Source organism: Mauremys mutica, chromosome 4 (assembly GCF_020497125.1).
Source record: "Mauremys mutica isolate MM-2020 ecotype Southern chromosome 4, ASM2049712v1, whole genome shotgun sequence".
Lineage (NCBI taxonomy): Eukaryota > Metazoa > Chordata > Testudines > Geoemydidae > Mauremys > Mauremys mutica.
In genome coordinates, this window is record NC_059075.1 from 60,489,735 (window position 1) to 60,512,608 (window position 22,874).

Here is a 22,874-nt window from a genome sequence, read left to right on the forward strand (position 1 = left end):
GAGCCATTTCACATCCACCCATTTACTTACACCCATCATTGTTCTTTTGTTTATATAGAATTCTTTACATTACTTTTAAAAATATGATTAAGCACACCGATTTCCCCTTCAATACCCGAAGTAAAAACTTAACCACAAACCATATCCCCTTGTGATGGCAACCCTTCAGAGTCTGTTCTGCATATACCTGTCTGCCAACTGCAGTCCACTCCCTCTGCAGAAGTGAGCAGGCAGAGCGCTCACAAGTTAGGAAACAACCAGGATGAGGGTGTGCTGGAGACTCTTACTGTCCTCCTGAAAGCTTAGCTCCCTCCCTCTCCACAAGAGAGGGCTCTTGTCCCAGAGAGCAACTGATGAGTAACTGGAATCAAGGCACTAGCAAATTTCATGAGACATTTGGGATCTGAGGGTGGCGGTGCAGGAAAACAAACTGACATTTATTGCATCAGTGGAACAAAACGTATGCAGCTCTCTTTTCCATTAACGCTATGTGAAGAATAAGTGTACACTCCATAATCCTTTGCCACTAAGCAGGCATGCACAGAGGATTTTCCTCAGGGTACAAGTTTGTTCTCTTACATCTTTTTTGCAGTATGGTAGCATCAATAGGGACATATAGGAGGACAGGGACACAAGCGTGACTGAGAAGTGGCCTAAAGCACTTGGGTTTCATATGTATTAGTTTACTTGATAAATGCTATCAAAAAAATTACACAATAAGATTTGAAAGCGCCTTGGAGGGGACAGTGCAGCCTCTTCTCCCTCCCATAATAGAACACACAGGTATTCCTGTTGCTTAGGAATTGACAACACCTACAACCAGTGCTTAAACTGTAATGAAAGAGGTGCTGGGGCTCAAGTAATTTTTTTAACTTTTATAACTAAACGAGCAAGCCTAGAGGTGCTGGGGCTCAGCCCTGGCACAAATTAAGCACTGCCTACAATTGTATGCCTCTCCTAGTGAAACAAGCAGCTGATATACCAGGAGCAGAGGTAAATTCTGTTAGTGGTTGAAAACAATGCTGTCTCCCCCACATCCCTTACTCAGCTCATCTTTAGAAAGTTCATGAGTAAAGCAGCACTTCTTACTAGCTGTAAAACTACCAGTAATGAAAGATGGGTTGAAATTGTATGAGCCTCTTACTGCTGAAAAGAGAGTTCTGGATATGCCACCAAGGTGAATGTGAAACACCAGAGACCAAAAATCAGAGTGGATAAAAATCAATATTTTTTTTAAAAATAAACATTTTTTTTATTTTAATTGGATTTTTTTTTATAAAAAGCTTTGAGGAAAAAAACCTATCTAAAGATAGTTTTAGATAGATACATTATAGTTCAAAGATATCTCATCATGGAATAGGGATTATAAATTCTATTTCTATAGTATGAGAATATATTCATGTACTGTTTAAGAAAAGTTTTGTAAATGAGTTCCAATAGTTCATGGATTAGGGACCCAATCTTATAGGGTTCCAGGGGCTTCTGTATAGATTTAGGTTAATCTTTCTATCTACCCAATGGGACTCAGTCTAGAAGATACCATCAGAAATGCTTAGTTTTACAGTTCTCAAACTGTGGATTTGTCTCTCCAAGGATCACATGCTTGTTAACAGCAAAAATGTTTTTAAATAAAATAAATAAATATATATAGAGAGGTGAGAAATAACCTGAGTACTACTGACTCGCACCTTTACTATTTACATTCTGGTATCTCTCAGAAAGTCTCACAGCATAAACACTGTGTGACGTAGAATTTCGTACACCTTCTTTGTGCATGAAGCGCCTTTCAGAGCCACAGCTCCAACTGTAGGGGAGGAGCAGCAGGAGCAGTGTACAGCCACCATCAATGGCATGGAATGATAGGGCCTAGAGATACTTTCTGTGACTACAACCCCCAGCTTTCAGTGAGCCGGACAAGTGGGTCTGATACAGATTCCCGCCTCATCTCCAGAGAAAGCCTCTCCCCCCACCCTCCCATCCCAAATGAACCAACAGCCTGGACTCCAGTTGTGTATCTAACATTAATAGAGTTACCATGGTATTTTCCTTGGTGCCTGGGCTCCTCTCTCTCCCTCCCTTAGAGATTGTTGGAACGGTAGACAGTCCGCCCAAACCCAAAGAGATGACAATCTAAACAGATAAAAACAAAGGAATAGAACATACAAGCACAGCAAACAATGTGATACTTCCAATGACTTGTTTGGTCTAAGTTTTTGTGGTGTTTTTTTAATTTTAGGGAAGGGGTATTACTAGAAGGAGACTAGCTAGACAGAAAGGAGAGGGAACACTGAAAGGAAGAATTGAGAGACGAGGAAGAAGAGGGTACAAAAGGCACACAGGGTGAGGCTGAGGTGCAGAGACTGATCGATGGGGAACGAGAGGGTTGGAGCAAACAATTAATCAACAAAAGGGAGATAATATCCAGTCAAAACAGTAAAAAATGGTCTCACATCAGTGTCCACTGTTATCTTGTTGAGGTTGCTTTCATGCCTGTTCTTTCAGTTTCTTTGGCCTAGGGCTGGCTCCTCCCTGGAATCTCCTTCTCCCCAAGCTCACGTGGCTCAGGGGTAAGGGGCACTTCATGGATGCTAGTGCCCCCAGAGTGGAGTGCGCAGTTCTTGGTCCAAAAGGTGCAGGGATGATCCTGGCTAGGAGCTTTTCTCCCCTCCCCATATTGCAATGTTTTCCTGAGGCGGCTTCTGTGCCTGCTCCTACTGGCTCCTGTTTCTTTGGCTCCTGACTTATGTTCTAACGCTCTTTTTGTTTAATCCACATGATTAATATGGAGCATTCAGCATAAGTCTAGATTTAGCTCAAAATTCATGAGTTCCATGCAGTACTCTGTGAAGAGTTAATCAGCAACGTCCTGCTGATTGTCTAATTAGAACTGGCTTCTGCTCATCAGCTCTGGGCTGTGTCCAGAATACTGTCTACTTTACAGTAAGACAAAAGTGTCCACCTCAAGAAGTCCAGACACACCAGGTAAAATTAAAAAGTATTTAAATACATTTGTGTAAGCGGTTCTCTTGTGAACTTTCAAGATGCTACATTGAACAAAGTGATTTTCCTTTAAAAAAAAGGAGACTGTTTCAGAGAGTCTCATTCAATCCAGAAGACTATTTTCACTTCTCATAACAAACATGGAATGATCACATTTCAAAGACAGGCAACAAAAACTTATTACTTCATCTGCAATGAGAGCTCTCAATCAGCAAATACCATTTTGTTCAATTTGACTATTTCTCCCCTTGACAATTAAGGCGGATAATGCTGCACCTGCAAAATCCTCCCTAGCCGGACCCCTGAAATCCCCCGCTACTCTAGTTGTACTTCCAATATTTCTTTAAACACCAGGGCTGAAGCCAACGCAAACACACAGCTCCCTCTCTTCCTGATCCCTAAAGCTGGTGGTGTGCGCTTAGAATTGCACAGCGCACAGACACACTGAAATGGATAAGGAATCATTTGTTTCTCTCTCTAAATTCTTGAGAAGTTTGTTTATTCAGGCCTCAGCAGCTTAATACACATGCCTGTCCCACATGCAGTGCCCCAGGTTGCGTTTTTTGTTAAACAAAAAAGCTCCCCAATCATGTGCCTGTTTTCTCCTTTTCCACAATTTCTACAAAGCATGTCCATATTGGTTTCAGAGATTTCATATTATGGCACAGACTACACTTGTAAGAGCTGTAGAACTAGGAATCAAATTTCAAAATGTATCAGACAGGCCCATGAAAGTAGTAAGAGAATGCCAGATTCGTGCCCCAAATGGCTTTACATGAAGTACGAATTTGGTCCAGAATCATTTGGAAGCAGCATCTAATACAAAAGACCACTTTTTACCCATCCCCATGTATTCCTAAAGCAGTGCCTGCCTAAAAACTACAGCCATGGAAGTTGCTCTGCTGTACAAAGGATGAATATTCTATTCAGCACTGGGATCAGATCACAGTTCTGTTACCTCCACGTGGAGAGGTCGCTTGGGATTTGCGAAGATCTGAATGTAAACTGCAGCAAATTGCCATTTGCATTATTGTGTTGTAAAGACTCCAGGGATCAATGCACAGGTTCCCCTTCCTACTTGGTTCTGGCCTCAATGTCAGTCCAGTCAGGGTCCCATACACACTCCCTTTCTCTAATCATTCTTGAGAAACCATCTGTGATCATGTTGCCATCCAAGCCATCTAGTCAAAGGCATGCTATAGAGCTGTGGTTAGTCAGTCAGTTCCTGCTCAGAGTTTTCAGCTAGCCCCTATGATTCTGTTCTAGTCTACAAAGGTTTAGTTGTTTTTTAAACCACGCCCAACACCATAGTAAATGCCAGAGACCAAAGCAGGGAAAAGTAGCAGTCTTGCCTGCAACTGTAGTCAGACTGCACGGCTCTACAAAGAGGAGACCACTACCATAGTACACCCTTATCAACTTCACACTACACAGGAACAATTCTACCCTGTGGCAGGTCATCACCACGCTCCAGAATTAGGAGAGGAAAAGAGAGGGCTGGGGTGACATGTGCAGTAGTAGATAGCAGCACACAATGAAACAAACAAGGGGAGGGAAAGCAGCACAACTACATCCTAGATAATGCAGAGACATTAAGCTGTGAGTAAGTGGAAGATCTTAGGATGCACAATACTTTGTCATTATGTTGTGTTCCCCAGTATACAAAAATAAAGTTGGGGGGACACATTTTTACAAATTACAAAAAGTAATTATCCCTCTGCTGATACTCACACCTTCTTGTCAACTGTTGGAAATGGACCACCCTGATCACATTGGCCTCATTAGCACTACAAAAGTAATTTTCCCTCCGTTGATATTCACCCCCTTCTTGTCAACTGTTGAGAATCCAGCTTAATTGAATTGGCTTGTTAGCACTGATTCCCCCACTTGGTAAGGCAACTCCCATCTTTTCATGTGCTATGATATATATTCTGCTTGCTATATTTTTCACTCCATGCATCTGATGAAGTGGGTTTTAGCCCACAAAAGCTTATGCCCGAATAAATTTGTTCGTCTCTATGGTGCCACAAGGACTCCTCGTTGTTTTTTCATGGTGAATTAGAAGCTTTTTCTCAGGAGGGCTAATTAAACATAAACAAACAGGCTGTGACTAAAACAGCTTGCAACTGTCCCACGACCCAGATGGTGCTGGAAAGAGAACATTTCCAGTTATATAGTCATGAAAGTGTAATTATGTCTTTCTACTAATAAAGGTAATTATTCATTTCCCATAAATCCCATGCCTCCCACATGCTGTTCTGCTATTTACTTTCTATGGCTGCCCTCTTGCCTTTCTGCAGCTGTTCTGAAGAAATAAAAGCAAGACACAGAAGTGCATGCCCCCACTCAGCAAAAGGGCAAGTCTACGGAGACAGAATTTACGTCTGTGCACCTTTCCAATGATGCTGTTCTTGGAAGAGGAGGGCAGAGACTACAACACATGTGCCTAGCACATGCCAAGACTGCTTCAGCACAGGGGGATACTGCACTGGAGACAAATGATTAAGCAACATGTTACCACAGAACTATCATGACATGAACATTCTGCATCTATAGGATCTCTCAGAAAGGATGAGAGGAGGGAGTGACTTGCACTATCTGCCTTTTTTGACAGCATGTAACCACAGTACTAGAAGTGTCATGCAGATAATCCATGGCTGATCAGATTTCATTCCATCTCCAGAATTCAACACTGCTCAGACATTTATTTGGATCAGTTACTTATTTTTCAGAGGGGTAGCCGTGTTAGTCTGGTTCTATAGAAGCAGCAAAGAATCCTGTGGCACCTTATAGACTAACAGACGTTTTGCAGCATGAGCTTTCGTGGGTGAATACCCACTTCTTCGGATGCAAGCAGCCTATTTTTGCACACAATAAAACTCTGACTCATTAGGCTAATCCATCAATCTTTAGCTCAGAAGCAGAATCACACTCTGTCAAATAAGCAAAACTCAAGTGCCAAAACTGTTTAAAACTTTAACAGGCAACTTGGTGGTTCACCAACATTCCAGTAGTTAAATCGGCAGAAAGAGCAAAACACCTGATTCCATTACAGAGATCAAGTCATTCTGGTTTCTTCCCCAATTTTTGCGTCACACAAACATGACAAACATGTTAGTGACCAAAGGCATCTAATTATGAATATGAAAAGCATTTTTTCTCCAAACCTTAAAATCAATTTCCAGGCCACAAGGTATTTCTCCCAAGTAATTGTCCAAGCAGATCTTCGGAAATCAAAAGAAGAGATTATTCCCTAACGAGTTTTAACCTCCATGCCCTTGACAATCCAGAGCTCCCAACGCTGAATGTTAATGAGTTTAACATTCCACCTTCAAAAATCCCACCTGCCAGCAGTAAGGAGGTCAGTCACATCAGAAATCCAACACAGTTTATCAAGCAGTTAACTCCAAAATCAGAGAGGAATTCTCTTTTCTCTATAACCAACATTTGTACTAAACTAGGCTACCTCACTTAGTTTAATGATTTAGTTTAATCATAGCAGCAGAATCAGCAACCATCAGCTCCATACACAAGTTTCTACAAGAGCCTGTTAGCTTCTCAAGCCACTGAGGGTGGTAGGGAAAATGAGAAACTCCTCACTTCTAGCCAGCCACAGCACTTGTTCAAAAATAGCAATGAAAAAACAAAGGAATTTATTACAGATAATTATAGTTTAAATCATGAAGAAAAATAAAAACCTTGTCTATGTGGAAAGCTGTATGCCAATACTACTACTTATGCTTGTTAGAGTTATTTCAGAGCCATTCAGTTATGTAAAATAACTGAAACAAATGAAGAGCATAGGATTGGAAGATTGTCTTCTGGCATGGCACTGGTTTCTCTGGAAGACCCTGTATAAAAGGTTACCTAGATTAAGACACCTCACAAATACAAAAAGCCGAGGATTTTGCAGACCTCTAGCAATGGCCACGATAAAATTAAAGATGAACAAGATCAAGATGAGAAAAAATTGTGTAACAGTGTAGTCAGTTTTACTGTTTCCCTTGTAGATAAGCAGTTTTTCACGTACATAGGTCTTTTACACAGCAGCTAACTAAACAAAATGGAAAAAGTTCAGCTAATACCACTTAAACTGAGAGGGCAACTCAGGGCCAAGTACAGTACCTGAAAATACTTAATGTATTTTTGAAATTAACTAGATTTCAAAATAATCGTTTGTGATCAAGTTATCTTAGTTACATGTATGTATGGGAAGCTGAAGAAAAAGTTGTATTGTTTGAGGAAACAGCATGTGATGACAACTTAAGTCTACTGTAAAATAAATAGTTAATGCACCAATTTAAGATAACATGTTCAATGTTAATTTAGCATTTCCTGTTTTTTGAAGGCAAAAAAACTTTATTTTGTATTAGTATAGTTGTGACATATAATGTAAGCTATTTAGATAATGTTTACATATAGTCAGTCACTGCCATCAATTTAAAGCAAAATTGTAATGGTAGCAGAATGCTTACCCTCCACTACAGATAGACAACCTCTATCTTAGCCCTCCTTTGGATGAGGCCAAGGGGAACCTGCCATATAGAGTAACCAGAAATTCTTTTCCTTTTAACCACGAACACAAACTCCAACAATCCATACATTTCAAGCCCAGATGACAGATTTCAGAATTATGGAAGTCTCATGTTGCAAGGGACATCTTGTTTTGAAGACACAAGAAACAAATTGCTCAATACCTCAGTGACAACTGCAGCGGTCAAACCTCTCCCTTATTCCCTCCATCCCAAAAATACGGACGCTTTCTCTCCAAACCCTAGAACCAAGGGGTTACCTTTCTTATAATAGAGTTTCTACTTTACTTGGCATTGTATAAGCTTTTGGAATGTCAATAATAAAAGAAAATAAGAAAAGCAACTAACCCCAGTAAAATAAAAAAGGAAGAATGTCAGGTCATCATTAACCATCTAGCTCTCAAGTTACTTCCCCCATAGCTTGAGCAGCTGGCTGTTAGTTTGGCTTTCAATGACATAAGAGGTTGCTCTGTAGGGGATTAAAGAGGGGCCAACAGAAACAGAGCAGATGAGAAAGAAAATAAGAGAGGCCACCCCAGTTCCAGTTCTTGAAAAAGGAATTACAATTTTCTGTAAATCAGCTGTGTGAAATGGGCTTCCTAACCCTCACCTACCAGATTAAATTTCCAGCACATAACAGCAGCAGGGCCGGATTAACTTTTTGTGGGCCCGGCGCCAAACATATTTGTGGGCCCCCCTGGGGAATGAAGAGGCCAGGGGCAAGAGCACAGCAGGCAGGGTGGATTTGATTTAAATCACTAGTTAGGAAGACTTGATTTAATCATGGGTTTCTACATAAAAGTCCATTCTTGCTGATTGTTATAACCTTAAAACATTCTTCACAACTCAGATTTAGGTTTCATTTTTAGAAAGTACACACTATACATTTTTAAACTGCGATTTATTTTGAAAAACTTTTCAGATGAGTTCTACAGCTATATCAGAAAATGAATGTTTGGTTATTTCATTTACGAAAGATAACTGAAGCAGATATTTATGAAGTCATTGGGAGGTGAACTATCTCCAATTCAACAGGTTAATCATTAATATTTGAAGGATTTTCTCGCCATGCTGTATTAGGAGGAGACCATCACCAGACAGATATTTAAATTGATTTAACTAAAACAATAACAAATATTCTGGATTTTTCTCTTCAACAGCAAACATAATATTTTAACAACAAAAATATGTCCCTCACTTCTCACATTTATCGCCAGACTTCTCCTTGTCCAGATCTATTCCGCCCCCAACAATCTTCTATTCACTGAACTTTTTGAAACTTTGCACTTTTAGAGAGAGGTAAGGGGTTGACCCTGTGTACACAAATTTGCAGAGGGACAATAGAGTTGAGGTCTGTTATTTCTCACCTCTATACATTAATTATTTATTTTAAAACATTTTTTGCTGTTAACAAGCATGTTACCTCTGGGGAGACAAATCCACAGTTTGAGAACTACAAAACTAAGCATCTCTGATGGTATCTTCTAGACTGAGCACTGAGTCCCATTGGGTAGATAGAAAAATTAAACCTAAATCTATACAGAAGTTTGTGGAATCCCATAAGATTGGGTCCCTAAGCCTGTAGAACTGATGAATGAAATTGTTTAATTGTTCACTTTATTAATGTAACTTCATAAGTAAAGTTTTACAAATGAAACAACAGTCATTTATAAAACAGGTTACCCCAATAACTGGCTAATTGACGATGAAGATGCTTGTTAAGAGCCATAACTGTTCAGCCAGTTGCCCTTGTAAATTTCACTGTCAATCCAATTCCTGCTTAAATCACTGAGACTTGCACTGTTTCAGTATTGTAACGTCTGTTCATTGTTTGCCATTCATTACACTTGCCTACTTCTGTTCACTGTTTGCCATATTGTAATTCAAACTCCATTTTGTAAGCTTGCTGCAACCTTCATTTTTGCCCTGCTGTAATCTTATTAGTTTAAATGTGTAAATGAGGTATGTATGGACGATGGAATCAACCTTCAGCGCCAGCCTGTCCTGATGAAACAGAGTTCAAACACCAACGGCTAAAGATGCAAAAAAAAGAAGAGTCCACCCTAAAAAGAAAAGAACAAAGGTACAATAGAAGGAAGATCAAAGCCAGGTCCAAGGCTGAAAGTCACATCTGCAATTGATGGATGATCAGTCACACCGAACCCAGAGGCAGCATGACACAGCAAGACCTATAGACTCTGGATTCAGACTAAAACCTACAAAAAAGGATGAGTGAGAAGGAAAACTCTCTCACATTCTGCTGCTAACATGGGAGGGCAGACCCAGCCCTTCCTTATGCCCGACTTTCCTGGCCAGTTAGCTGCCACAAGCTACAAACCAGAACGTGTGTGTGTGTGTGTGTGTGTGTGTGTGTGTGTGTGTGTGTGTGTGTGTGTGTGTGTGTGTGTGTGTGTGTGTGTGTGTGTGTGTGTGTGTGTGTGTGAGAGAGAGAGAGAGAGAGAGAGAGAGAGAGAGAGAAAATTAAGGTATTAGCTAGTAGCTATAGACCAAATTGTTATAATAAATGTGGCATCTTTGCCTTGCCCCCTGAAACGATAAACATTACATGAATATATTATCTCATACTATAGAATCAGAATTTATAATCCCTATTCCATGATATAATGTAATCTTAATTAAAACTATCTTTAGATTGGATTTTTTAGGGGGAAAAAAACCTACCGGTATTTAAAAAAAACACAGATTTTTTTAATTTAAAGTCATTGATTTTTATCCACCCTGACAGCTGGGCATGGTGGGGAGGGAGGGGGTCCCCAGCTGGAGCGAGGGAGGGGCCGGGGCGAGATGAGCACAGTGGGGTATGGGGGGAGGATTAGTCCCTGCTGATTGGAGCAAGGCAGGGGCTGGGGGCAAAAACACAGTGGGGCAGGAGCTAGGGTTGGTCGTTGGAGCAAGGGAGGGGCCGGGAGTAAACTGCAAGTGTAGCAGGGCTGGGGAGGGGGTAAACAGGATCCCCCTCCACCCCTGCTCACATAGAGCGGGTACCTACCTTCTCCCTGGTTCTAGCCCATTCTCTTTGCCTCTCTCTGCACTGAGCTGAGGGTGGGGGTGCAGGGTCTGGGAGGGAGTTAGGGTGCAGGAGGAGGCTGGGGGTTGGGGTGTGGGGTCTGGCCAGGAACTAGAATGTGGGAGGGGGCTCAGGGTTGGGGCAGGAGGTTGGGGTGTGGAGCGCTTACCTGGGGCAGCTCCCATTCGGTGCGAGGTGTGCAGGTGGGAATGTGGGGGGAGGGTGCAGGAGCACCTGTTTGGTGCTCAGGGTGGGGATGTGGGGGGGTGCAGGAGTCAGGGCAGGGGGCTAGGAGTTTGTGAGGAGGGTGCAGGGGTCAGGGCTGGGGGGTGGGCTGGGGGTGCTCCCAGCTCCCTGCCCTGAGCGGTTCACAGCAGGGGGCTGGAGGGGGTATGCCCTGATTCCACCCCCCTTTCCCAAGGCCCTGCCCCCACCTCTTCTCCACTTCCTCCTCTCTCTCCCGAAAGACATTAAATGTTCAACGCTAAGGAACAGATGGGGTAGAGGACTGAATTTTTCACGGCCTCCTTCACAAAATATAGCACCACTTTGCCTTTAGTAATTATCCTTTTGAGGAGAAAACCGGGCACTTCTCTCTTTTTGCAAAGTCCTGTGACCTCTTTCAGCTAAAGAAAACTTGTGAGTGCTGGTGATGCAATATCTCTTTACCACTCTCCCCGTTATAGCGGGGGGGGGGGGGGATGAGTAAAGGTGGGGGTGCAGTGTTAAGTGCCTGAACACTTGATGGGACAGCAGCTGCTGTTGAAATGTGCATTTCCCTCACTAGTGTTAAGCCACCAGGACTTGGAGGGACAGCATGGCTGCTACTCTAGCCCAGGCTGGAGCTGGGAGAAAGGACACGGGTGCTGCTGTGCAAGGTCCCTCGCCCCCGTTAGGAGTTGGCGCAAGGAGGGGGCACCAGGGGCAAGGAGTGGGGAAGTGGGAGGGGGGAGCTGAGGGGGAGAGGGGGCCCCAGCCCAGGCAGGGGTCGCAGCAGCAGGAGGACAGCGACGAAGATCTGGGAAAAGGGGGCAGCCTGTATAAATATTGTTTCCTTCCAGAGAAGCAGACTCACCTTGCCCGGGGTCCAGGCGGCGACTGCTGCTTCCCCCCTCACCACCCACAAACAGCTGATCACGAGCAGGGAGAGAGTGAGAGAAGGAGGGGCGAGTACACAACATAGTGAGGGGAAGAGGCGGAGAAGGGGGAGCTTTGCTCCCAGGTGCAGTGCAACAGCAGGACAGAGCCCCGGGCACAGCAGCACCAAGCTTTGCGGAGAAGAGAGGCTGTGCCAGGGCCCCTTTGAAGCGTGGGCCCGGCGCTATAGTAAATCTGGCATTGAACAGCAGGATACATAAGTAGTCATTTTCCCAGGGCACACAGAAAACAAAAAGGATCATCAATAAAGTTCAGCTCATTTCTGAGCCAAGCTCTTTCATGAGGTCTCTCCTAGCTACTTCAATCCAGCCCGTTACCACAGTATCTGAGCATCTCACAATCCTTAATGTACTTATCCTTACAACATCGCTGTAAGGTAGGGGAGTACCATTATCCCCATTTTACAGTTGGAGAACTAAGGCACAGAGAGACAGAAGTGACCTTCTACAGACTTCTTGTGTGACCTTGGGCAAGCAGGGAATTCAGCCAGGACTCCCAAATCTCAGACTAACGTACTAACCACTCGATCATCGTTCTTACATGAACATCATTCATCGTTATTAACTGAAAGAACTGCTTGTGGGACTATGACCCAGTGAGTGTGAGATCACCAACCACAATATGTCTCACTGGCCACAGGAGAGAAATTATGCTGAGGAGACATCAGATACAGCAAGAAAGATTGCTCCATTAATAGAATATAATATTTGTTTTGGCAGAGCCATTTACAAATTCCTTATTTTCTTGTCATTTGAAAAGAAAAACTTCAGCTGACCTAAGAAAAAACACTCAATGCTAGAACAAACTTTCCTCCATTTCACCCTCATATTCTCACAATACACACAGTTACAAGATATAATTAGGATTTCCAGAGATCAGTTTAATAACTCAAAGGGAATCCTTTTAGAACAGTTTTAGTCCCCAAATTTAAAATGCTTAAAAACTACCTGAATGCACTGAACTCTGCATCTCAATTTCTCCTTGCTAGAAGCCCCTTTCTGCAAGACTCATCTATAAGCTGATCTTTTACCATCCTTGATGAAGCTCATTAAGCTATGAGATGCAGGCTCATAAGAGCTTGATACAATCAGTTTCTCAGAAACTAAAGAACACACATTATCATAGCTACCGCCATCTTCTGTTCAAGAATTCCTCCAGGTCATCTCCCCTCAGAACCAAGTTCTTAATTAGTTGTCATGATCCAAATTAAAAAAAATATATATCTTGATAATTGTAACCAGTATTGTCTGTCGCTTATTCATGTCTACTAACAAGGAAAAGAAACTAAAATAAAGTCTGTTAGGAAAAGCATAGATTCAATAATGTATATTTAAGGTAAGAAACAAACTTGTCTACTGAGTAGACTGTGATAAAGCCTAATTCTTAATATGACCTTTAACCTCCCTTATTCTTCTCCCATACAGTAGAAAGTTACATACCACTGGTGACCCTCAGCACTTTGATCCCCTTTCTGTAGAGCTGCCTCTGCCTCTTCTTTCCCTGCAGACAGAAAGCACTGATTTAGCAAGAGTGAAAGTTACTGAATTTCTCTGAATACCTACCTCCCGAAGTGCTAGGGTCTCTACAGTGACAGGAAAATATAAAGAAGTTAAACATTTGTTAGTCACCTAGTATATTTAGCTTGAGACATTCCAAAAGATCGCCTGTATGGAGACCTCACGGATGCTCCAAGGCCGCTGGGCTGACCTAAGATCAGGTTCAAGGACATTTTCAGCATCGACACTGTAAGCTGAGAGCTTGCAGCTAGCAACAGGCTACACTGCACCAGGGAGTCAAAGAGGCTGAAAAGAGGTGGCTGAGAAAGAGCAAAAAGCAGAGAGCAAAAAAGAAAGAGCAACAAGCCTCAAGGGTGCTTTGGTGCTTACACCACTGTCTGTTGAGATGGACAGTTGCTCTTCCACTCACTACCAGCTGCATATCTTGCAGTGATACTGGGCACCTCCCTCCCCCCTACACACACACTATTTAATGGCGCTCTCTCCTCTCTCTGCTCCATGTGTTTGTGTTCCCAAAATGTGGAAACTTTGCAAGCCATCAGAAAGGACTATATACATGCAAAAGGTCTGAAAATGATTGCCTGAAATGACTGCTTTACACATTTCTGAAAGGGACTGCTCAGGCAATTCAGTTTTAAAGCTTAGGTTAAATTAAAAAGGGGATGTGATTTCCAAAAGCTGATAGGAGCAGAAGTGTTAATTAAAGTCTCCTGGTTTTATTTCAAGTCCTTTATAATGTTAAAACCCAAAACAAACTGCATCTGAACTAGTGAATGAGAAGTAGTGAAACTGATCAAGTAAACGGACAGGAAAATTGTATTTTTAAAATTTGCATTAGTAACACGAGATCTTTTAAACAAGATACAGTAAAAAAAAGTTTATCCAATAAAAATACTACACTGAGCTGCCTCACAAACACACACTTTTTCTTACCATCAGAAGCATATGATTTCTTTTCATCTGCATCCTCTGTGATTTCATACAGATCACTGTATGCTCGAGCCAGGCGCCAAAGGAAATCTTGCCGGTCTCCATACTGCAGACAGAACATAAGTATTTCAGATCACCTGTTAGAGAGCCCCTTTCTTCCACTGGTACAAAGATATAAGGAAGAAGACCGTCAAATGGCAGCAGTAACAGGCAGTATGTATATATATATATATATATATATATATATATATATATAGCTACATAGAGTAAACATATATAAAAAAACCCTTTGAAAAAAACGTAAATGGGCCCAAACCAACAAGAACTCCAGCAGAAGTACAAAAAGAGTAAAATGAAAGTCCAAATTTGCAACTAAGCCCACAATTCAAAGAAGATTAGAAGAGGTCTAACTTATCTCATCACCATTTACAATACTGTTTAGATTTGTACTACTGACAGGATGCAAGAGGGCACATTTAAGAAAGTCATTGGATTGTCAGGGGTTTAGTTTTGTTAGGTAACATCTACATTACACTTCTAAGCCATTATGACCAGGTCCATTGACTCCATTACATTTGTAGCATGGACTAGGTCTCGCAGAATGATAACTAAAAGCCCAATTTCATCTTTCCCTGTTAGCCGAACACACAATTTTGCTGGGAAATTAAAACGAACTTTACCACCAGTTTATTGTTAAGCAGCAGCTGGAATCCTTCCCTCTTCTCCTGGTTATTCCCACTATGCAGCTGGTCAGCCTGCTGCAGCAGCTGACCAAATTCCTCCTCCACTGTAGAGTCAAAGACCAAAACAGTTTCATCCTCATTGACTAGGTCCAGTGAATCCCTCCGTGCAGTCTTCACTGTCTCACAGCTCACTTCATCTTCCCCTTCCTCACTCTCTCTCTCTGACTCCCGGTCATAGTCAGACTCTGCATTGGCTGTGGTGTACCTTTCAGTAAAAATTAATATATAGAATTAAATGACATCACATGTACTCAAAACAAGATGCAGGGCAAACAGTTTACAAACCAAGAGAAAATATTTAAAAACAAATCAGAGAGACAGGAGCTGGACTAATAGATGTCCTAGGCCCAACCTTCTCTAGTGCAGAAGTGTTTTCTCTACGCTGTATTCTCCAGAATTTTGTGCAGTCTAGTTTTAAATCTCTGCAGTTATGCATCTTTCAACTATTCCCATGTAGTACAGACAAATACAAAAGGGGTGAAGAAAATAAATTCACAAGGAAGGTAGCATGGAAGTCAAGACACAGGAGTCTGCATCCAGCTGGCCTCATGAGAGCCTTTTTAGACCATTTAGCTTTAAAGCCTACAAAAAGCATACACAGAACAGAACCAGCAGGGCAAATCACTTGGGAAATTACACATTATACATCAGATACTGCAGTAGGAAGTTTAACAGACTCATCTGGGTGGGAGATACAGCTTGAGGTTTTTGGTCTGTTCTAGAGAATTTCAAACACAGATAGCTTTCTTGGCAAGATTAGTATTTTGATCAAGACTGTCTGAGCACTAAGTATGAAACAGCTTGTTCGAGCTGATGGGGGGGAAAAAGGTGTGAAAACAGTGGGTGAGTGATCAAAATCACTGCACATGTATAAAAAGAAATTAAGGAGTAGCAGCTGAGCCATGTAAAGACATGATATCTATGGCAGACAATGATTAACAATAAAGCGGCCCAGATTAGACAGAGTACGACTCAGACCAAGATTTTCCATAAGGGATTGTCTAAAGTTAAATTTGCAAAATTATGTTCAGGCACCTAAATAGGTGGCCTGATTTTAAAAAAAAACTAAATACCAGAAGCTCTCATTGAAGTCAGGTCACTTATTAAGGTATGAAATATGCGTTCTGAAGCTTAACTTTAGAAAGACCCCTCTTCAAAAAAAAAAAAAAAGCAGCTTAGCCTAACGTGCCCCTTCTCTAACTCACATGGGAGCTCTGAACGGAGGAGGAAGAACTAAGTTAGACCTCATTGTTTAAGAATGTTCTGTTTTAATTTCAGGCTTCATTGGACTAATGAGGGAAGCAAGTTCCAAAGGAGAGGGCCCTCTGCTGCAAGCAGCCTGCCATGAGCCCCATGACATTTAACTACAGACCCTGACTGCAATTGTTACAGCTATGAAAAGGAAGATTAACCAGATGTAACTAAGACCCAAACCATGTGTAACTTTAAAAGCTCAATGCCTGAATTGCATCAGAAGCAAGCAGGAAACCACTGCAGCCTATGGGACACAAGCGTAACACGCTCCCTATGGTTAAGGCTGCGAGTCTGTCATGGAAGTTGAGACAGGCAGCCACTGGACCCACAGCAACAGTTTGGGTGTGTGGGAGGGGGCTCAGGGCTAGGGTCAGCGGGACTCAGGATTGGGGGGCTCCCTGGCTCCCACTGGCATGGCCTTGCAGCTCTTAGGCAGAGGGGCCAGGGGACTCCCGCACGCTGCCCACATCCACAGGCCCTGCCCTTGCAGCTCCCATTGGCTGCAGTTCCCACCCTAGGAGCTGCAGGGACACATGGAAACGGATAGGGAGCCCCTGCCAGCCCTGCCAACACCCCCCCATCCCAACACCAGTAGGGGTCCCGGACCACCTTCCCCAGCACCCATAGTGCCCTCAGACCGCCTGTCCCCCCCCCCAAGTTTTAGTTAGGGGTATTATAGTAAAAGTCATGGACAAGCCACAGGCCGTGAATTTGTTTACTGCCAGTGACCTGTCCATGACTTTTACTAAAAATACCCGTGACTAAAACGTACCTTTACCTACCGTCAGCTATGTTAAGCAATCAGATCATCACGTTTTGCACCAGCTGAAGAGTCCAAGTGTTCTCCAAGGACAGCCTCAAACAGGGAACGTTAGTGTTATCAAATCTAGAGACTGAAGGCATGTACCAACATACACATCTAAGACAAATGTGGATAGTAATTGTGCCAAATACAGATGAAAAGAAGTACTCCCGACTACCAAAGTACTGTTTCTCCAGGAGTCATAAGGAGTACAGTTGGATCCCTGAACTCACTCTCTCCTTGGTAGAGAGCCAACAAATACTGTCAACTCAGAGGGCAGACACCACACCAGCCCCATCACTCTCTCTAAATCATCATGAACTGTACACTACCAGGTACTTAAACCAAATCTCAGGCTAAGCAGTGTTGTCTGGTCATTATGTGGATGAGACGCCTCTAAAAACACCTAGTCATTATGTTGCAGATTCAGTAGATTTTCTTCCCTCTGAATCCATAGTGAAGCAATGAATCAGCATGGTGCAGGACATGCTGTACTAGAGGTGTTGCCATATTTTGTGCAAGTTGTAAAACCTAAGGTATTGACCACTTGTTAAACATCTTGCGGCACTTCCATAAGAATAATGATACAAACTTTGGTTCCCTAGTCAAATCCTGTTAAAATGTAACTGCTCAGTCTCCCTTAATTAATGCTGCAGTTCCAATTTAGCATGCTATTCTTCATTCCCTGTCCTACACTGCTGTGCAGCATTGGTGTGGGCAGATAAACAGCTGCCATGCCACATTACCTTTAAAATGCTGCCAGTCTGGACTCAATGATTTGTGTATCTAGGTTGAAAAAGACTTTTTATCCTGAAGCACAATCAAAGTACAAGGTCTAAAAATCATCATTTCAAAACACTGTCAATTTTTGTTCTTGTTTTTATAGAAAGATAATTACCATTCAGTGATGGCTCATGATGTATACATTTTCCTCTCATCCAGATACACTCGCTCTACTGAGATGGCTCATGTATGAGTTTAAAAAAGAAATGGTGCTGAATGTAATTCAATAAAAACAAAAGTATTCAAAAAGACCAAGAGATTTAAGTGTTTTTATCCTGTTTTAGGACAGAAGACAGTGAGTTCTTAAACGCATTAATATATGAAAGTTCCTAGCTGGCACATTTCCTAAATTAACAACAAGCTATTTGGTGCTAATAAGCATGCAAAAAAAGAAAAAGGCCCCAGTGGACTTGTCTGCCCCTCACAGTGCCAAAGCAATGCAAGACAATTAACTTCCACACCACAATCCAAGACTTCTTGCTGCTGATAGCCTGGAACAATTTGGGTCATCTGGAAGTGAACCATGAGGAGCTACTGATGCCTGTTTGGATTATAAATAGCAGCAGGAGTAGTTTTGTAAGATTTCATCAAAAGGCAAAAGAAAGCAACTGCCAAAAAAAAAAATATATTGCAGGAATCTGAGGATAATGTGTGCTAATGCAGAAATTTACAAGTCAGTTCTCGAGTGGCTACCATACAAAGCTATATAGCAGGGGTTGGCAACCTTTCAGAAGTGGTATGCCAAGCCTTCATTTATTCACTCTAATTAAGGTTCCACGTGCCAGTAATACATTTTAACGTTTTTAAAAGGTCTCTTTCTACAAGTCTATAATATATAACAAAACTATTGTTGTATGTAAAGTAAATAAGCTTTTTAAAATGTTTAAGAAGCTTCATTTAAAATTAAATTAAAATGCAGAGGCCCCAGACCGGTGGCCAGGACCCAGGCAACGTGAGTGCCACTGAAAATCAGCTTGCGTGCCGCCTTTGGCACCTGTGCCATAGGTTGCCTACTCCTGCTATATAGGATTAATACTGGAGGCATAAGTAACATGGAATCTTCAGTTTAGTACAACAAACTTGTTTTATATTAGGCCAGGATTGCTTATCCATTAATTCATTACAGTGACTCTCAAAGCTGTCTGCAAAGTTTTAAATTACTGACATGCTACTGGTCTGAACTGTTTAAAATATATTTAAACAAACTAAGGAATTGCAAAGAAGCAATGAAACACAGAAGCTGACTTCCAAATCCTTATAACTGGTTCACAGGGAGGGAGTGCAAATGAGAATATAGAGAATGCCCCAATTTCTTATCCTCTCACACAAACTCCCTACTCTCCCAGCTCAACCCCTCTCCCATTGGCATATCTGCTACAGTCTGCTTTGCAGGAGCAGTGCTCCCTTTCCACAGATGTCAGAAGGGACACAGCAAGTGGGAACTGGATGACAGCTGGCAGTGTGAAGATACACTATTGCCAATGCCAAGAGCCATGCCCCCCAAAATCATGAGACTAGCTTAACAGTCAAATTTAAATTTAAAAAAAAAAAAATCTGCTTTGAGCTTCACATTTTCAAACTTCTCTCTGCAACCATGAGGGCTAGAAACTTAGGTGAAGAGGCTAAACAAAAGCTGTGATTATCACAACATGATTTCAGGACCTGGGGAATTACGAAAAACACCTATTAAACATAAGACTCACAATAAAATCACAAGTGTTAGCAATACTGGAGATCAGAGGGGCCTCTCCCCACTTGGTGGCCCTCTTAAGGTCTGCTGTAGAGGAGCATCACGGCTAAGTCTTTGGAGGCTTGTGGGCGTCTCTCAAACTTTTGGCTGAAAAATCATCTTTACTCTCTAATAATCAAGAGACAATTTGAACTCTATTGGAGAAAAAGCTTAAAATTTACTTTCTCAGCATCCCTTTGATATATCAGGGGTCGGCAACCTATGGCACGTGTGCCAAAGGTGGCATGCAAGCCGATTTTTGATGGCACGCGGGGTCCCACCACCGGTCCCACTCAGTGCCCGCTGCTGGCCTGGGTGAAGGAACCCCAGGGTGACAGCAGTCTGAGACCCCGGCTGGCAGGAGCCGGCGGCCAAAACCCCAGAGTGGAGCAGGCTGAGCGCTGCTCTGGGGTTCCCGCTGCTGGCCCCTTGCCAGCCAGGGTCCCGCCACTGGTCCCACTCAGCGCCCGCTGCTGGCCTGGGTGAAGGAACCCCACGCTGGCAGCAGGCTGAGACCCTGGCTGGCAGGAGCCCACCGCCAAAACCCCAGAGCTGGGAGGGCTGACCCGCTCAGCCTGCTGCTGCTCTGGGGTTCCGGCTCTGGCTCCTTGCCAGCCGGGGTTCGTGCCACAGCCCCACTCACCTTGCTTCCAGTTGGAGTTCCAGCGCAGGCCCCCTGCCAGACAGGGTCCAGGCCTCCGGCCCTGCTCAGCCCTACCAGCTCCACTCACCTCAGCTGCCGATCTGGGGTTCCAGCTGGTTAACAACTGATCACTCAGAAGCCTGTGTGCAGCTTAAAGTATCCAAATACGTGCCAGACATTGGAAAACTCAGCAAGGGAAAGCGAGGGCAAGGATCACACTAAACTGATAAGATCTGCATTTTAATTTAATTTTAAATAAAGCTTCTGAAACATTTTGAAAATCTTGTTTACTTTACATATAACTGTAGTTTGATTATATATTATAAACTTATAGAGAGACCTTCTAAAAAACGTTAAAATGTATTACCGGCATGCAAAGCCTTAAATTAGAGTGTATACATGAAGACTCAGCACACCACTGCTGAAAGGTTGCCAACCCCTGTCTTATATCAAGCGTGCTAAAACATACATTTCACAGCAACATGTAAAGCTATTTGACTTTAATTTGTAATCAAATATATGTTTTGGTCTTGGGTGCTAATTTTCAGCTAGGGGACCCAGTAAACTAAATTTTATTAGCCGTTCTAAAAAGGCAAAAAGTCTCAACTTTCTGAACTCTCCTGAGCACCCATTTTTAAGGTGTCACATTAAAGGCATTCCCTGACTTACATCTAAACTACAGATTTTGGATTTTAAAAAGGAAGTGGGGGAGTGAGGAAGAAAGGAGAGACAAAACAAGTTTATAATGGAAAGCTAGTTTCAACCTTCACTATGGAACTTTAATACAAATGAGGAAAAAGCTTGGAGATAACTGAGAAAGTAGGTTAGCCAAGTTCAAAGGTTTTAACTTGCTATGGTGATTCTCAAGTTTAAAAGTCTTATCCTGACACTTATCCTTTTGCTAGTCTTCCTCTGTTTGATATGTTATCCTATCTCCTAGAACTGGAAGGAACCCTGAATGGTCATCGAGTCCAGCCCTGACTTCAGTAGCAGGACCAAGTACTGATTTTGCCCCAGATCCCTAAGTGGCCCCCTCAAGGATTGAACTCACAACCCTGGGTTTAGCAGGCCCATGCTCAAACCACTGAGCTATCCCCAGATTTTACCCAGCTGCAAGAATTTGTTATTAGATCAGTACTACAGTCAATCACCAAGCTTCAACTGAATACTTATTAGTAATTTAAAAGCCACCATGAAAGACAGGAGTAAGCCCAACAGTCCTGCAACAAGTCTGTACTGCCCTATCTCATGGTAACAGAATATTGCTGGCTGAGACAGCCCAATGACATCAAGCTGTTTCCTCTAACAGAGGATCTCTTTACTGCAACCTGTAAATACTAGGAGCTCTACCTTTTAATCCATTGCAATTCTCTTTATTAGTCAATGCCTCTTTAACAGCACTAGACCAACATCTCAAAAAGCCACTATCTACTGTGCTTGTTGGGTTCTGGAATTGACCTTTACATCTTCTAAAAGATGCCAGTAACTTGTGACAATGAAGACTTAATACATCTGTTGTTACATACAGAACTTCTGTAACACAAGGACTTTTTCAGAACCAGTTACACAGAGTAAAGTGTTGTTTAGCCAAATTCCTTTAATCTAAATCTTCCTCTTACCAGAATCTCAGTTTTGACCCTCCATGAATCAGTTACTCAGTAACTCCCCCATTAGCCAATTGTTTTTAATGTTTTCAAACTATTGTCAGGTGAATGACATGGCTGTGTAATCTGTCTTGTTCTACTATTTTATGAGATGAACTGAAAAGCTTTCAGCATTTCAAGCTCTAGATTTAGGGTTGATTTTTTTCTGTGATAGTTGAAGATCCTTTACACAAATAAAGAGAGAAATGAATACTCTATCCTGCTGTAGGTACTCCCAGCTATTGCAGAGAAATATTGCAGGGACTTGAATTCAGTTCCTAACTGGCAAGCAAAAAAATAGGTATGATTCTAGAACAAAGTTGAGTATCATTGACATTTTAGAGCAAATGTGGACCCATATGGTTATAAATTTATGGTAGTATGGAAGGGGAGTAGAATGCACATATAAAGGAATACCTGACAGTCAAACAAAGCCTTTTGAAAATACTTTGAGTGGTAGGTAAGATGATGGATGCTGGTTTTGTTCCTGTGGAAATATTACTACCATAGGCCTGCGCCTGCTCCCCTTTACTCTAAGTCAATGGTTTCAGGGGGAGCTGGCACCTTTTCATATTCTTGTTCATAAATGGATGAGATAGACACTTTTGTTTTAAAGTTGTAATTTTAAGTCTATACACTTTGTTAACCTGAAATCTTAAAAGACATTATTTGTTGATGTCAGCTTCAGAAAAATGCTGTAAGGTCAAATGTGGCCCAAAGTTTAGGTTTTATAAACCTTGAAGACTTTTGTTAAAACAAATGGAGTAAATATTTCCATTTTTAATTAAGTAGAAGCATTCTTTAACTTTTAAACACACTTTTGTAAGTTGGACTGAAGACTGTACAGATCTCTCTACAGTGGGAAGGACTGAACATTTCTCTGTGCTGGTAGAGTGGATGGTTAAGTGACATGGTCTACCAATATGCTGCCAACAATGCAAGCTGTGAGTGCAGATAAGTGTCTACACAGTATCCTGCAAACAAAGCCCTTGAAATTCGCAAAGTGAAGTAGACTAAAATGAAACTGACTAGTCTCTTGTCATCGACCAAAGTCAAGAAAAATGTAAGAAGTGATGAGCATAACTGGTGAAATACTTTATTTTATTTATATT

The 22,874-nt window shown here is 42.1% G+C and overlaps 1 protein-coding gene across 2 annotated transcripts in view; it reads right to left on the reverse strand.

The window, feature by feature from the left end:
- The window catches only part of RMDN3 (regulator of microtubule dynamics 3), a 63,164-nt gene that overhangs the window by 25,897 nt on the left and 14,393 nt on the right, over nt 1-22,874 (reverse strand). For both annotated transcript variants that reach the window (XM_045012510.1, XM_045012511.1), the window contains exons 5-7: nt 14,846-15,113; nt 14,169-14,271; nt 13,158-13,218 (exon numbers count right to left, since the gene is read on the reverse strand). In XM_045012510.1, coding sequence (XP_044868445.1) covers nt 13,158-13,218; nt 14,169-14,271; nt 14,846-15,113 — 432 coding nt within the window. The remainder of the gene's footprint in view (nt 1-13,157; nt 13,219-14,168; nt 14,272-14,845; nt 15,114-22,874) is intronic.